The sequence below is a fragment of the Trichosurus vulpecula genome, chromosome 3 (genome assembly GCF_011100635.1).
Source record: "Trichosurus vulpecula isolate mTriVul1 chromosome 3, mTriVul1.pri, whole genome shotgun sequence".
NCBI lineage: Eukaryota > Metazoa > Chordata > Mammalia > Diprotodontia > Phalangeridae > Trichosurus > Trichosurus vulpecula.
Genome location: NC_050575.1, coordinates 83,175,522 through 83,192,508, shown reverse-complemented (window position 1 = coordinate 83,192,508; position 16,987 = coordinate 83,175,522). Strand labels below are relative to the sequence as shown.

At 41.0% G+C, this 16,987-nt stretch overlaps 1 protein-coding gene across 1 annotated transcript in view; it reads right to left on the bottom strand.

Moving 5' to 3' along the window:
* DOCK2 (dedicator of cytokinesis 2) overlaps nt 1-16,987 on the bottom strand; it is a 513,031-nt gene that overhangs the window by 107,394 nt on the left and 388,650 nt on the right. The window contains exon 28 of the mRNA XM_036749404.1: nt 2,523-2,621. Coding sequence (XP_036605299.1) covers nt 2,523-2,621 — 99 coding nt within the window. The remainder of the gene's footprint in view (nt 1-2,522; nt 2,622-16,987) is intronic.

Sequence of the window (16,987 nt, the reverse complement as noted above, 5' to 3'; positions counted from 1 at the left end):
CATCCATAAAACGAGGGAGTGGACCAGGAGAACTCTAAGGTACCTTTTGCCCCCACCCCACCCCCTTGATCCCCAAGCGATAGAGAATGCAGACAAAGGCTTCTTAATTAAATCCCTTCCTCTGGGGCTGGGGAATTTTATTAGGCTGTGAGAATTCCCTGGTGACAGGGGCCTGGTCTTATTCAACTTTGCATATCCTGAAGTGAATTGCCCAGAGTAATTACTCATTTGAGGGAAGGGTGTGAAGGAAGAAAGGCAGTCCAGACTTGTGATTTTATCCATGTAGTTAACTCATGTCATGCAAATCTCTTCTGCTTGATAAAGATTAGCAAGTCAGCTACAATTTACAGTCTTAGAAAGTTACCCGGACCACTGAGATCTTAAATGACTCACTGATGATCACACAAATAGTATGTGTCAAAGGCAGAACTGGAACTCGGTCTTTTTGATTCCAAAGCCAGTCCTCTATCCATTGCATCATTCAGTCTTTCAACCCATGGAATGAAATTCTAACTTACCCTTGTTGGTAGGATAACCTTAGCCCCATGGCCATCTGAATGGGCAGCTAGGTGGCACAGTAGATAGAATGCTGGGCCTGGCCTCAGATACTTAATAGCTGTGTGACCCTGGGCAAGTCACTTACCCCAGTTTGCCTTGGTTTCCTCATCTATAAAATGAGCTGGAGAAGGAAATGGCAAACCACTCTTTTGTCTTTGCTGAGAAAACCTCAGACACAACTGAAAAATGATTTAACAAGAACATGGCCATCTGAAGAGGAGTTTAAGCTTCTTGAGAGCAGGGGCTATTTCACTTCTGATTTTGTTTCCCTAGCACTTAGCATAGTTCCTGACACAATCAGGTGCTTAATAAAGCCTTAGGTGAGGATATCATGGATGTGGGCAGTGGTGGAGAAGTCTATGGGAAAGATAGTCATGGTGTATGAATAAGCACAATCCCAGGAAGTGGCAAATACTATTACCTCCAGAAATGGAATGACTGGTTAGGGAAGAGAATGTGTTCATTTCAAATTTGGTACTATGTCATATTGCATGTCCTATGGATTTCCATGGCCAAAGAATTCATCACCTAAAGGTTGACCTTTTGGGGATGAATCTATATTTAGTGAGGCTGGTTCTAACACAGCAGACACAGTCTGGTTCTGAGGCTGTAATTGAACCTTTCTAGCTTAGGAGAACCTGCCAGAACTTCTGTGGAAGAGAAGTACTTATATTTGCATACACATGCAAATACACATATGCCTTCTGTGTACACATATGCCTTCCACCCCCATCCATACACACATTTTTACTCTAATCCTTCCCAAGAAAGGTCTCATGGGAAAAGAGTGAGTTCTGATCAAATGAGATAATATTTATAAAGTGTTTCATACAATGCTTGACACATAGTACTTGCTTAATAAATCCTTATTGCATGGCCCTAAACATAATAACAATATGATACTCGTAACAGTTCACACTTAGCACTTATAGTCATATGGCAGCATTTTCTCATAGGCTTGCTCATTTGAGTCAAGAGAGGGTAGCACTGAGCTAGGAGTCAGGAAGACCTGAGCTATAATCTTCAGACATTTACTAAGTGTGTGACCTTGGACAAGTCATTTAACATGTTTGCCTCAGTTTCCTCAATTGCAAAGTAAAGATACTAATAGTACCTACCTCACAGAATTGTTATGATGATCAAATGGGATATTTGTTTTTAAAAAAGTACTTAGTGCAATGCCTCACACATAGTGCTGCTATATAAATGCTTATTCCCTCCCATTCTCATTCTTTCACAACACTTGCAGTGAGCCCTATCATCCCCAAAATTCAGATGAGAAAATGGAAGCCTGAAGAGATTAAACAATTTTCCACAGATTGAGCAACTGAATTAATATGCGGCAGAGCTGGTGCTTGAACTCCGAATCATGAATTTGGAGAAATACAGCCCTTCGCATGGGGCATATTCCATGTTAGTCTCTATGCAGATAAACGCAATGAGTGCCCGCACCACCAGGGGGCGCTCCTTCAGTGAGATGAGATGGCTCTTGTTTCAAATGTCCATGTCATCTCACAGCTGTGGGCATTCCCTAAATTAGTTCAAGTTACAGCCTAACCACACCTTCTCTCAGCCTGGATGATTCTTGGCCATCCTCTCCTAGAAAATAAATGTAATAAATGATTTAGACGTTGCTGAAAGGTTTGCTTTTAATGGGCACCTGTGCAGCTCTTGGGCCATGACTTTCTTATCCTTTGCTCTCACTACAGGAACAGCTATTTCTTTCTTTGACCACATTCTTACTCTTAACCTTTACCTTGAAACAAATTAAATGACATCTGCCATAGAATGATTAGACAGTATCCCACAACTGTGAACCGTGTTTACTAAGTGCCTACTGTGTGTCAGGTACTATACTAAATACTGGAGATACAAAGACTATAATGAAAATGAATGATGGAGGGGGTTTTCCCCATAATCTGATATCCCCATTCCCTTCCCCCTTGTCTCTCAATCAAACTCACCACAAGTTCCGAACTTGTTTGGAAAGTCTCAATGTAGAAAGAATAGTGCTGGTCTCCCATCTGGTTTAAGATGGCTGTCATGCATGCCACAAAATGACTCTGTGAAGAGTGAAAAAAAGAGAAAGAAACATCCATGAAACAACGAGAGAACAGGACCAAATTGTTGAACTCTAGCATTTCAGACCCGGAAAGTTCCTTGAAACCCATTTAATCCCCTTGTCTTTGATCAGGATCACAGCTGGGGCAGAGTAGAAGCAGCACTGGATTAGGCATCAGGAGAACCTGGTCCTAATTACATGTCATTAATTCCTTGCATGGCTACAGAGACTTCCCATCTCTCATCTTCAATTGAATCATCTATAAAATGAATGATTCAGATTAACAGATCTCCAAGTTAGTTCTACAAGTTCTATATCAAGGGTGGAAGTCTTTCACCTTTCAACAACTTCCCTGAGGATGGAAATTCCTTCAATAACATTTCACCATCTCCACTTTTCTCTAATAGGAAATGCTTCTGTGTAGCTTACTTTCCTCCCCCTCACTGTTTGTGGTATAGAAAAAGGCTATTTGAATAGGGAGTTCAGTCAGGATCTAATTCTAGCTCGACCATGATCAGGCCTATGACCTAAGGCGAGTAATTTCACTTCTTTTTGCCTTAGTTGCCTTGCTTACGGAATGGAGATAATGATTCATTCTCTTCCTACCTCACAAGATTAGTGTGGAACTGAAATAACATGACAGATTAGACTGTAAGTTCCTTGAGGTCAGGCACTATCTTACTTTTTAAATTGTGTCTCCAGCACTTGGTACAGAGGATGCACTTAATAAATGCTTAAAAAAATGATTTGTTTAGGGGCAGTTAGGTGGCGCACTGAGTAGAGAGCACTGGCCCTGGAATCAGGAGGACCTGAGTTCAAATCTGGCCTCACATACTTGACACACTTACTAGCTGTGTGACCTTGGGCAAGTCACTTAACCCCAATTGCCCTGCCTACCCTCCTCCCAAAAAACAAACAAAAAAGCCAACAAAAATGATTTGTTTATTCATTCCTTCATTCACAGATTTCTTGCAGATATGAACTTAATGCAAATAGAAGGGATCATTATTCTCTTTATTCTATCCTTAATGGAAATGAATTACAGCTAGCTAGCAGTCCTATACTTGGTCCTCTATGGGTGATGTTTTTCCCTTAAGTATATCATGATCCCTTATCTCAAAGAGTTTGCAATCTTGTTGGGAAGACTAAAGCCCACGAAACAACAAATTGATACAACCAGTATGTGATTAAATACCGAATTGTATGAAACACCTCGTAAAGGCCATAGAAGCTAAGACAAAGGTAAAATCAATGAGACTGGAATAATTAAGAATGGATACCTTAACTGGTGCAGGACTAAAAATTGGCAGGAATTGGAAATTGGAAATGAGCAGGATTAGAAATGGCAGAGATGCTCATCAGTTGAGGAATGGCAGAATGAGTTGTGATGTATGATTGTGATGGAATACTACTGTGCTGTCACAGGCAATGAACAGACTGGTTTTAGAAAAACATGGAAAGACTTGCATGAAATAACATAAAGTGAACAGAACCAAGAGATCACTGTATACAGTAACAGCAATATTGTTTGAAGACCAACTGCGAATGACTAAGCTATTCTGCCTAATAAGATCATTCATACCAATTACGAAGGATTTAGTAAGGAAAATACTATCCACCTCCAAAGAAAGAACTGATATATGGAAGTAGATAGAGATAAGTCGTATATGTGTAAACATATACACACATATATGTAATATATACACATACATATATATAATGTTGGCTTCTAATGTGGAGCTGGGAAGGAGAGAGGGAGGGAGAAAACTTGGAACTCAAAATGTAACCAAAAATAGTTTTTTTTTTTAAAGAATGGGCAAGATTTGAAAAGGTAGCACAGATTCCTCATTTACGAGAGGAGGGATGGGATCATCAGATTAGGTGGTCTCTAAGGAACCTTCCAGCCCTAAATCCAATGAGTGCATGGTTACTGGGGAACATTATCCTTGACATTATGCCTGTTTACCCCAGCTCAATGGAGCCCTGTGAAAGGAGTGGGTTTGTTCAGAGGTACAAATGGGGACCACTAATAAAGTTTGTATAGTCAACTGTCGTGCCAGAATAGATCTCCATAATGCTGGCTACTTTCAGTAGAAAGTAAGTTCCTTTAGAGCAGGGCTAGTTTTTCTGTTTGTCTTTATTCTGAGGTCCTAGCAGAGTGCCTGGTGTGCATCAGGCACTGTGCTAGGCAGGGCGGGGGAGATCCAAACACAAAAGTGAGACAGTCCCTGCCCTCAATAGTATATACTACAAGCTGCTTAACAAGTGTTGCTGAGTTGAAATGAATTGCATATATGCTATCATAGGATATTCTTCATTAAAAAACTATTAAAACCAATTGGACAAAAATGCATCCTTAGAGGTTATATGACATGTATTTTACTTGCGGAACTCTCTGGGGTCTCCTTTTCCCTGCTTCGTAGAAAATTATGTAATGAGTGCTCCCTTAGCCTTACTCCACCAAAGACAGCTCTGGAGAGGCTCCTATGAAGGTGATCTTCAAATTCATCTCATGTTAAACAAGGAACAAAACTTACAACCTCTCAAGACCCAGTTGGTTCATCCCAGATGTTCAATGAAAGTTCAAAACCATCAATGGATTCTAGAGATGATGTTATCAGCAACTCAAACCAATAGCAACACTTTAAGCCCAAAGGAGGCCCCCAGATCTCCCAGAGAAAGAGATAAATTGTCTTTGATGGAGACTTGGGAGATTCCTCAGATAATAAGTCTCCCTCTTACTTGGTCCCCAGTAAATATCTGAGGAAGTAGATGTCCCCACAAATGTTGACAAATGGGTAATTCTAATTACCAACTCAATAAAATATGAAAGAATACTAGCCTGAAAGTCAGGAGAACAGGTGCCATCATCTCTCTGTGAGACTTAGGACAAGTCACTTAACCTCTCTGGGCATCTGCTATAAAATGAGGGAGGTGGACTAGTTTGGTCTTCAAAGTCGTTTCCAACTCTTAACAGTTTTGTGCTTCTATGACAGGCATGTTTCTCTGAGGAGTCTCTGCTGAAGTCTGCAATCACGTTATTTAGTCTACTACTTAAGACAGCAATGTAAATATTCCTATTTCTCTCTTCTCTTCAATCTCTCTTTCTCCTGACTCTTCATTTCCCTTCTCCCTTTCTTCCTCCCTTCCCCCTCCCCCCCCCCCACTACACCCCTCCCTTGCCTTGTCTCTCAAAGAGTTCAGTGTGTGACCACTAGAGGTCTTTTTCTTTCACATGGTAGCTGCTGTGCATGGTACGGCTTTTCATTTATTCCTACGTGAGCAGACCCACTACACTTCTTGCATATAAACAGTGAAAATTACAATATAAAGGACTTAATATACCTTCTCTTGGAGTAATTTACCACTAGTCAAAGCCTTGCCTGCCTAGCAGGGCTGAAGTATATTTTCTGCAGGTAATTCTAGCACCTCAAGGTAAGAAATCTGTGTTTTATTGTTATTAATGGTCTTCTGAGAGGAAACGTTAACATCTCTGTGACAATAGTTTCCTTCCGAAGGTCTTGTTGAAATGAGTCTGGGGGATATGGACTAATGTGTTTGTGTAGAGGTATATGTGTGTATATGTCTATTTTTGATAAAAATCCACCACTGCTAGAAATGCAGGTTGTCCTAGTAGGCAGTATGAGGGGGCTGCCTGAGATTTCGAATGGCTTGATTTGAATTTAAAGGAGAAAAAAAGCACTCACCAAAGCAATAATTTTTTAGACCAAATTGTCAGATATTAGCCAGAAAAGCCAGGTTGTACCAAGCTTTGCTTTTAGAAACTTCAGTGCTATCAAGTTGGGGGGGGTTCCTTTATCCATTTACAGAAAGTAACCATTTAATGAACCGTTATCTCTTTACAAGTCGCTGGTCAACGTGGCATTGCTCACAGAGCAATCAAAATGACTTTTATCAGCTTGTTAATTCTTCTATTCTAACTAAGCTTGGGGGAAAATTAAGCTTACATTCTGCACAATTCTATTCTTCATGTGATGGAAGTTTGGGCAACTGTGGATAGAAACTGAGCAAATATTCTGATGTTTTGGCACTAATGAAAAATGACAGTGTCCTGCTTCTGACTAGAATCATCTGTTTTTTCTAGGCTAGCCAGTTTCTAGTATCAAAGCTGTCAGAAACCACATCCATGTGACTGATCGATATATAAGACAGAAGGCACTATAGCAGCAGGTCTGCTTTGGCAAAATACCCCTTTTCCTGCTATTTAAAAAGAAAAAAATCTCCTTTGCTACATTAGAGAGGGATGATGTACTAACATTGTACTTGTGTGACCTTTAGTAATTTCTTAGTAGCAGCTGCCAAAAATGACATTCATCACTCTCTCTTTTTTTCCTTTGATAAGTTTTAAGACCTTATTTACACAGGTACCATTTTTTCCTTTTTCCTTTTCTTTCTTTCTTTCTTTCTTTCTTTCTTTCTTTCTTTCTTTCTTTCTTTCTTTCTTTCTTTCTTTCTTTCTTTCCTTCCTTCCTTCCTTCCTTCCTTCCTTCCTTCCTTCCTTCTTTCTTTCAGATTTGGGGAATAGGAGAAGAGGGCAATATCAGGATTTCATTTGTTCTCAGGTCCTCTGACACTCCCCAAACTCATGGTGCCTTACCACTTCCTCCCTACCTTGACATTGCTCAAACTTTATAGCACTAGACCTCCAACTCTCGGCTTTGTCAACATCCTAGGTAATAACCTAAGATGAGCACATCTGGAAAATATGCAGAATGATCAGTGGGGGTGGGGGGCATCCTCTCTGTCCAAAGCATTGATTAAAGCACTCCATTTGTGAAGATTCTCCCAAAGGAGACAAATCAGGGATCAATGTGTATTTACTACTGAGGTACAAGGCAGTCACTCATCTATCTCCTCTCAGCATGCTAGGGGACCCGATGGGAAATTGCCTTTTAAGACCAAGACTCGGAGACCTGCATATTAAATTCTAGAGCACAGTATGTGAGCAGTGAGCGCAGCCCAGCCCAGTCACCTCTGCTACATTTAAGCTTGTTGAAACGCATCGAATGAATCGGAGCATGGAGGTGCATGATTGAAACTAGGTCAAATATGTAAAAATAAGTGTAATCACAGGAGACACTTGGATGATGAGGAAATACTCAGACCCTAGCAGTGGCAGGACTTATTTGGTGTCTGTAACACTTTACAGTTATACTGCACAATCAATCCTGTCAATTAAATTGGTGCATTAGCATGGAGATCTGTACACCTGAGTGAGAACTTAACCTCCAAAGGAAGCAGTGACTATTAACTGTCCAGTGGACAATGGGAAAAGGGCCAAGTATAATGTGCTAAAAATTAATTAGCTGTTTTGTAGAGAGTGAGGTCACAAATGCCCCTAGAAATATTCAAACTAACAATGCACTGGAAGAGGGGAATAAGTAGGATTTGATACAGAACATCTGTTAGATTTTAAAAATCTATTCATTTATCCACCCAAACACAAGCACCCCCAACCAAACTTGGGTCAGCAGCCCAAACACCCCTGGTGCCTGGTATGCTTTGGAACCCAGGATTATCTCATTTGGCCGCTAGAGGACCAGTGAGCCACTGATGTGGAACTGGGTGTGTTTCAAATGGGAAGCAGACTCTTACCCCCCTCACCTGGGCGGAGTGGGAGTGATGAGTCCTTGGAGAACCTAGTTGATGCCGGGGGTTTTGAAACTTCAGAAGCCAGCAATGAAAACGCTAACATTACTATACAATAGCAGCTGGTGACATGTTGCCATAGTAACTTCAAATCATGTGCAAGACCAAAATAAAATAAAATATATAAAGCTCCAAAGAGATGTCATGAGGAAAACTTGGCGAGGGGAGATACAAGGATTCATCAGTCACCTTTGTTTTGTGTGGCCAGCAACTACTTTTACGTAGCGCTCCCACTTGGTCCTAAGTGTGGTTACATAACACATGTTTATTCTCCAATGGAGGCAATTCTGGAAGTGTGGTTCAGTGGAAGGGCAAAGGATATGGAATCGGCAGATCTGGATTCAAGTATGTGCTTGGCCATTCCTTCCCCACATGACCTTGGGTAAGTCACGAAACTTCTCTGGTCCTTGATTCTCTCATGTACAAAATGAAGCAGTTGGACAAGATTACCTTTCAAATCCCTTCTAGCTCTACATCTGTGTTCCTAGGAAGCAAGTCTTAGGCTGGAGATAGAAGGATGCTGTGTGTTAGCCAACAGTAATAATAATTGCTAGCATTTATACAGAATTGTGAGGTTTTCAAAGCACTTTAAATAGGTTAATTTATTTGATGCTCATGAAGACCACGTGAGATAAGGGTTATTAAACCCAATTAATAAAGAAACTGAGACAGAGTGATTCAGTTGCTTGCCCAGGGATCACACAGCTAAGCAAGTGGCTGAGGCAGAATTTGGACTTGTCTTACTGATTCAACGTCTAACATGCTAACCACCAGCTGGGCTTGCTGAGGCGGATGGAATGTGATGGCAAAAGCACTCGATTTTCAGTCAGAAGGTCTGGGTTCAAATCCTTGTCCTTTATTCCTAGCAAGCCAGGTGAGTCAATTCCCCTTTCTAGGTCTCAATTTCCCTCTCTATGAAATGGGTGGGTTTGAAATCTAAAGTTCCTTATGGCTTTGACATCCCATCAGTTATTTCCTTACTTTAGAGTTTACAATTCCTTGTTCAGGGCCCTCTCCATTTGCATCTCAGGAAGCTGGAAGAGGGGATGTGAGTCAGTCTCACTGAGTACTGATCTGAGGTCTCCCTAGGATGATGTGTGTGCTTAGGTGAAGTCATGCTGAGGCAGTTTCCTCCCCTGACTCCTGGGCTCAGCTCTAGGGAGGCTGTGTGGATGAGCTCATTAACTATTCTGACCTGTGAGGAGGAAATTATGGCTCTCGGTATCATGCCTGTCTTCAAATGATGGGAAATGCTTCACACTCAAAGCTTTAGGGAAAAAAACAACAAAATGCACTTTGACCCTGAAACTATGTTTTCAGTTACAAACATGCCAAATGTCCAGCTACTTAGTAAATCAAGCGCATGCCTACTGAAGCTGAGCACAGTAAGACATTCAAATTATTTAGCAGAAATTACTGGCAGGTAAAATCAGCATGGAGGAGAGAGAATACGGGGCTTGGTGGGTCCAAATGATGCCTCTGACAATTTGACACATGGCAAGTGACTTAACCTCCGCACACCTCAGGCAACTCCTTAGGACTTACTGTGGCATCATGGATAGAATCTTGGATTTGGAACCAGAGAATTTGGTTTAAATCTGTCACTACCTATGTGACCTTGGACAAGTGACAGCTTCTCTGGGCCTCCATTTCCTCATCTCCAGTAGGAAGAGGTTAGCTTTTATGACTGGGAAGGTCTGTACCAGATCTAAATCTATGACCCTTTGATGTTAGTTTCCTAGAGCAAAGGCCAGGATACCAATTCCTTACATTAGCATTGGCCCTTCCCCCGCCTCCCCTGAGGGAACATGATTAGAACCATAAGTGGCAACAGTGGAGGCACTGTTGGTGGGGGGAAGGAAAGGGTTAAGTTCCAGGCAAGGGAAGGGGGATGGGTAATGTTAATTCTGGTGAGCCAGCACACCTAGTCCATGCTCTATGCAAACCAAGCTGTAGCACTGAACTTCTTAGTGCTTTAGGCAGCTCTCTAAGAATTTAAGCTGTGGAACAAGTACCAGTCTTCATTGGTAGGGTTTCATCAGCCAAGAAATCACAAGTTCAACGCAATTCAGAACTTACCCAAAATTCAAAGCCAAAAAGTCATAGAGGGGTGATGATTTACTTGGTGGAGGGAGTTCCCTGTGATTTGGAAATCACAGATCCCTCATATACCCATATGTGCCGTCAGGCAGGAAAAGCAACTTGAGAAACTCAAAGTCTGGACACTTGAAACGAAATCATGCACAAAAAAATATTATCCCACAACTATTTGGTTTTATCTGCCTCTTACGTACTCTGGACATCATTTGGGGCAGGCGATCCTTCTATGAGAAGGCTTCTAAAGTCTATATTCCTGAATACTGGGTCTTTTGGCATAAAAAAATCTGTATGGTTGCAGTTGGTGAGTGCTCTAGTATGTTAAAAGTGTAACTTAGCCAGGAAACAGAGAGGTTGCCACCTGGAGGCTTTGCAGTCACGATGTGCCTTGATGGTTTCCATCTGCTACAACATGGCAGTTCTTGTAAATGAAACTGTTGTGGGCCCAATAACTCCACAGTAGGCATTCATGATGGATCAGCTCTCTAGCATAAACTGGGACCTAGTCATTTCCCTAGAAAGATAAGTTGAATCTTCATAAGTGTTTTCTTGCTGATACAGAATCAAGTGGAAAGTATACCCTTAGACCAAGGCTACTCAATATAGTCAAGGAACAGAGCCAGAACTTCCCCAAAATTCAAGCCAAATTATCATCCATGTATGCCATGTTGATACCCCCTAGATGTTTAAATCAAAGGGATTACATTGGTTTAAGCAACTTTGGGTATAGCTATATAATAATGGCACTGTAGGTCTTTCAAGGGATATAAGATTTCTTTAAGTTATAGCATCAAGAACCGTTGAAATGGCATTTTTATGTTTATTTCAGGGAGTGCACATCAAGTTCTTATAAGTTGCATGTGGCTATAGGTTGTAGAACACACCAAAAATGAAACTATCCTTTGTGTTTCAAGGATGACATAAATCTGAAATGGTATGTTGGGTCAAGCTGGGCCTTGAGCTAAAAACCACTCCAAAATCCAAGAGACACATGTAGTTGCCACCTCCAGGCTGTCAGTGTTGTGACTGGTGATGGGGTCATAGTTTATGGAATGTGTAAATTATATTTTCCATGCTGAATCTTCCTTGCTCCTGGTATTGGCCCTGTTCCTCAACAAGCATTTTCTCACTAATGATTAGTTTTACAGGAGAAGTAGCCCATTTTTATGCAGGGGAAAGCTCTAGGCTCTATTATTACATTGATTCTTGAGGTCTTCAAGTTCATTGGGCTTGTCTTCCTGTCTTTCAGAGATGGATGAACAGAAACCAAGCTAGTCTATTTGTACATCTTCCTGACAGTTTCTAGCTTATGATTAAAACCACGTAAGTCTGTAGCACTCAGGATACATTGCTTTCTTAGAAGGCTGGATATTATTCAGCACTCAATGACTTTTAACTCAACAGATGATAATTTTCTAAATGTTATGTTAATTAGGAGAAAATTAATGAAAGCAGTTTCCAAAAGAAAATTCGGAAGAGAGATACATTCCCATAGTTGTACTGGCGATAGTCATTCCAGCTCTTTCTTGAGTATCTCAAATGGGAGCTTCCTTGCTTGGTTCTTTTTACTTAAGAAATTCTGCATTGTTCCAATGTTTCACAGATTACACTCTATTAACCTACGTTACAAACTATTCTCTTATTCTTCACTTAGAAAGCTATGGAGCTGGGTCATAGTTTTGGGGTGGCAAGACCAAGGCCATCGTTAGGGGGGCATTCAAGGTCATTGAGCAATAATAATGCTGATAATGAAAACGATAATAATTAGAATAGCAATAACAATAATAATGAATTTATTGTATTAGAGAAAAAAGAACTTATTGTATACAGTACTGTACAGTGGGAAGAGCACTGGCTTGAGTCAGAAGATCTGAGTTCAAGTTCCACCACTAATGGACCTCAGTTTCCACACTTCTAAAGTGAGGAGATTGGACTAGATGACCTCTGAAATTCCTTCCAGTTCTGGATATATAATCCCATGACCCTGCAATCAATAGTGGTAGCTTATGTTTAGGGAACACTTTAAGTTTTACAAAGTATTTCTCTCAGAATAAGTCTATGAGGAAGGCAATGCAAGAATAATTATGTCCATTTTACAGATGAGGAAACTGAGTCTTGGAGAAGCTAAGTGACTGCTCCACATTCATAAAGTTAAGAAGTACTGGAACCAGGAAAAATCACATTACACATTCCTCCCCTCCTCTCAACATATTTATCCAAGTGCTATAAGATTAAAAAAATGGAGGTGGCCTTAAAGGGCAAAAGAGATAACAAGAAAAATATACAACTTGATGAGTAGTTGTAAAGGGAGACAGGTCTTTGTCCTCACAATGGCAAATTTACGTGATGATTCTATTCTTATGAGTTCCACCCATTTTTATTACCAGTTAGCCAGAGCCATTGCTGTTACCCTTTCTACTGGATGCTTCCTTGAGTCACTGCCCAGATAAGAACAGCTCATGACTCCTCCAAAGCATGACATTTGGGGTAATTACGCCATTTGCCACACTCTAGGACTGGCTGTACTCAAGATATTGATGCCAAGGGCCAGTCACACAACGATAGGAAGTAAATCTGCTGCCCTAACTTTAGAAGACCTGGACTGTGCCAGGGATGGGACAGTGATCTCATGAAGGAAGAACAAACTTCCACAGGCATCACTGGGGGTAATTAAAAAAAAAACAATCACAACATACTCATATAGTGCTTTAAATTTTAGAAAGCACCCTTGGGGGTTTCTTTAAAGTTCAAAGAGCAACTGCTACCCCAATGTCACATGAAAGTAGGCTGAGGCTCAAGGAGAAGACAGTACTCACCCAGGGATACTCAATTGGTGCATTTTACCCATTATTCTCCATTTTAAAATAAAAATTATAGGTTTAAAGCAATGAGTGAGAGAACAAATTGATCTAACTGATAGAAAGAATATTATTGGAGAAGAGAAGTACAATCATCACTTTAGAGTTTGCCCCACATGTGCTTCTTAAGGATGAAGGAAGAAAATTTTCAGTAGGATAGGCTCATGGCCATAGTGTTCTAGCGTATTAGGGCAGGAAGGAGAATGAGAGATTGAACTCGGCCCCAACAATCTTCTCTCTCTCTCTCTCTCTCTCTCTCTCTCTCTCTCTCTCTCTCTCTCTCTCTCTCTCTCTCTCTTGTGTTTATATGTATGTATGTATACATGCATATATAATAAACACATATGTATGTATACATACATGTACATACATGTATACACTTTATATACACAGGCATTATTGCATTTCCCACTAGGAACAAAGAAACATAGAATCTGGTAGCCCTAAGTAGGCAGCATAATCTGGGAATTCCTCAAAAATTTTATCATCTATGGGGTCAATAAATACATATATACATGAAAAGATGATTAGCAATACAAGATAGTCATAGAATCTCAGAGCTGATTTAGAAGCCCCAGTCAAACCCATACCTCATGAAGAATTCGCAACATCCCTTATAAGACAAATGACAAGGTCAGGAGGAGGACTTCCTACACCTCTTCCCCACCCCCAACACAATTCCTTGAGAGCAGGAACTGTCTTTTACCTTTGTTTTTATCCTCAGAATCGAGCATGGTGCCTGGCACATAGTAGATGCTTAATAAATGTTTATTGACTTAGTATTAGGAAGGCTTACTCCCCCTTATATCAAGCCTAAATCTGCCTCCATTACACCCATTGTGTAATGACAAGTATGACAAGTTTAATAGCCTTTCAATTATTTGACCATATGTTAAATACCATGAGTGATATGGATAAAAAAGGGTCTTAGAAGCAAACTGTAACTAGGATTGCTCAGTGAAAGCCAGAAGAAATACATCTAGAGATTGGGCCTTGGGGGATGGCTGTGGGAGCCAAGAGGAGGGACAGGGCAGGGAGGAGGGACCAAGAAGGGGACAATAGCATTAGAATAGGTAGAAAATAGAAAGGACAGAGGGAATGGGAAAGGGAGGCCAGGGGCACAATGACACTTCAGTTAGAGCAAGAGGATTAGGCATGGAAGTCCTGAGGAAAAAGCCTGGAAAATGAGACAGAGGTAAAGCATTGAATGTCAGGTTGAAGAGTTTGGACTTTATTCTGGATGTAGTTGGATATCAAAGCTGTCTCATGTGCCTGGTGCCCAGAGAGCTATGAGTTTGACAAATCTCTAAAGAACTTTACATTGGAAAACCATCATACTCCTTCTCCCCCTCTCTGATCCCCTATCCTTCTTCAAGGAGAGTATTATTTGATATGTTAACATTGGAAACAGGCAAATCAAGCTTGACATGAAGTTAGATTCTGGTGATGACAGAAATTCTCTAAAGCCAAAAAGGAAGACAACATTTGAAGACTTGATACTAAATATCCATACTCCAGCACACTTCCATACACAGAATAATAATAATACCTTTAATACCATGTGCCAAAGAATCTCATAGAATATAAGTGTATTGGCTCCTGCGGATGGAGCAGGGGAGGTATAGTCAGTCCCTGGAGCCTCAGGTATGTCCCTGCAGATCCTTCCGGTGAGGAAGGATGCTAGGCTGCAAACCTAGCCTTCATTCCACTTTGAGCCAGAGCTCCCCACAGCAGGCCTGTGCTCCATCCCCTCCCCCAGACTCCAAACAAAAAGCTTTGCTCAGGGGGTGCTACTGCATTGATTGATTGGCTTCCAATTTTCCAAGTGACATCATGCTCCATTTTCCCCCTCCCTACACATCTAATTCCCACTTGTCCCACTTCTCTGCCCTTCAGAATGGCAACAACACCTTCCAATTACCGTCATCGGCAGCCTGCATTAGCCACCTGCTGACTCCCTCTCTCTGTCACCATTAATAAAGGTGACAGGGAAGCCTGGTGCAAATACAGAACGGCCCTGCCACCTTGTGTCCCAGGGGAGGGCTCCCTGCCCACGGGACTCCTTGCTTCTTCCCAGCCTGGGTCCCTGGCCCCAAGCTCTAATCCACACTCAATTAAAAGGAAAGGATCAAGTGAAAATGAAAAATAAGATCAAGGGCTGTAAGCACTCCAGCTTCCCAAGATTGGATCTGCTTAATACATTTCTTTATCTGCTAATTTTATCTAAAAAAAGATGTCACATTTGTCTGGAGCGATTTGTTCTTCATAACCTAGACTTCCTCTCCAAAAGATAGCCCGAGCAAAATTTAACTTACTTAGCTTATTCTCTAAAATGTCATCTTCTAAGGCGTAAATGGATTATAAAATGGGAAAACAAGAGGCACGACTGTTAAAATGCTGATGATAATTTATCTTGCTTTTATGGTTACAGAGGGCTTTCCTTTACATGATCATAGGATGATAAATTTAGAGCTGAAAGGGACCATCGAGCCAACCCCCTCATTTTGTAAATGAGGAAACAGGCCCTGGGAGGTTAAATAAAAATTATTGATAGCACTAATGTGGTGCTTTAAGGTTTGTGAAGCATTTTAAAAACACATTATCTCATTTGATCTTTGCAACAAACCTATAAGGGAGACGTTATTATTATCCCTGTTTCACAGATAAGGAAACTGAGGCAGAAAGCTTGTGACTAGCTCAGGGTCACATGGCCAGTAAGTGTCTGAAGTTGGATTTGAACTCAGGTCTTCTCAACTCCAAGATCCCACATTCTATCTGTGCCACCTAGCTGCCTTGTAATTTGTCTATAGTCACAAACTCAGATCCTGTTACTCCAAGGCCAGTGTTCTTTCTACTACTCCATTCCACCTCATCATTTGATCCTTACAACAGTGCTGTGAGGTGGTAATCATGTTAATCATAGATTTAAAGCTGGAAGTAACCTGAGGAGATAACCTCTAATCTAGCTCCTCAATTCACAGAGGTGGTAGGCAGAGAAGGTAATTATTGGTTCTCTTTGACAGAAAAAGAAACTGTGGTTCTGAGAGGTTAAGGAGTCATCTTAAACCACAAATGTAGTGTCTCATTTCTTTTCTAAACACATCTCTGGCAAGGAGTTTTCCTGACCTCCCAAACTAATGAAGCTTTTGTCAGTTATTAAGGCTAATATTTGTGATACAAATTTCCTTGAACTCATATACACAGCTTGTAGGTGGTGGGGGGAAAACCAAGTCCCGTTAGTACTGATTTAGTCTTTCAGAAAAAGAATGAAAAACTGTTTTCCAAGCAGTCTTTTATCTAGGCGCCCTGTATCCACTAGACAAAACTGGGACAGTAGTAGAAAACTAAAATTAAAAACCAAAGGATCACTTGCTCTGCATAATGTGGTGAATAAAAAAATCCATCCCATTAAACAAAGTAGTCCTTGGGCTTCTGAGAGGTTTCCAAGGCAACCTCCAACAAGATGGATGGAGAGAGAGGGCATCACTTTCATTAGTGATAATTAATAACTCACATTCCTATAGCAAGCAGTCTGAGGTTTGCAAAATGGTTTCCTCACAACCACCCTGTGAGGTTGATCAGACAACTAGCATTACGTCCTTTACAGATGAGAAAACCAAGACGTAGAGTAGTTAAATGGCTTATTCAGAGTCACATAGCTAGTTAAGTTTTAGTGTCAGGATTTGAAACCAGCTCTTCTGACCCAAGGTCCCAGGCTCTTTCCACTATAGTGGGCTATCAT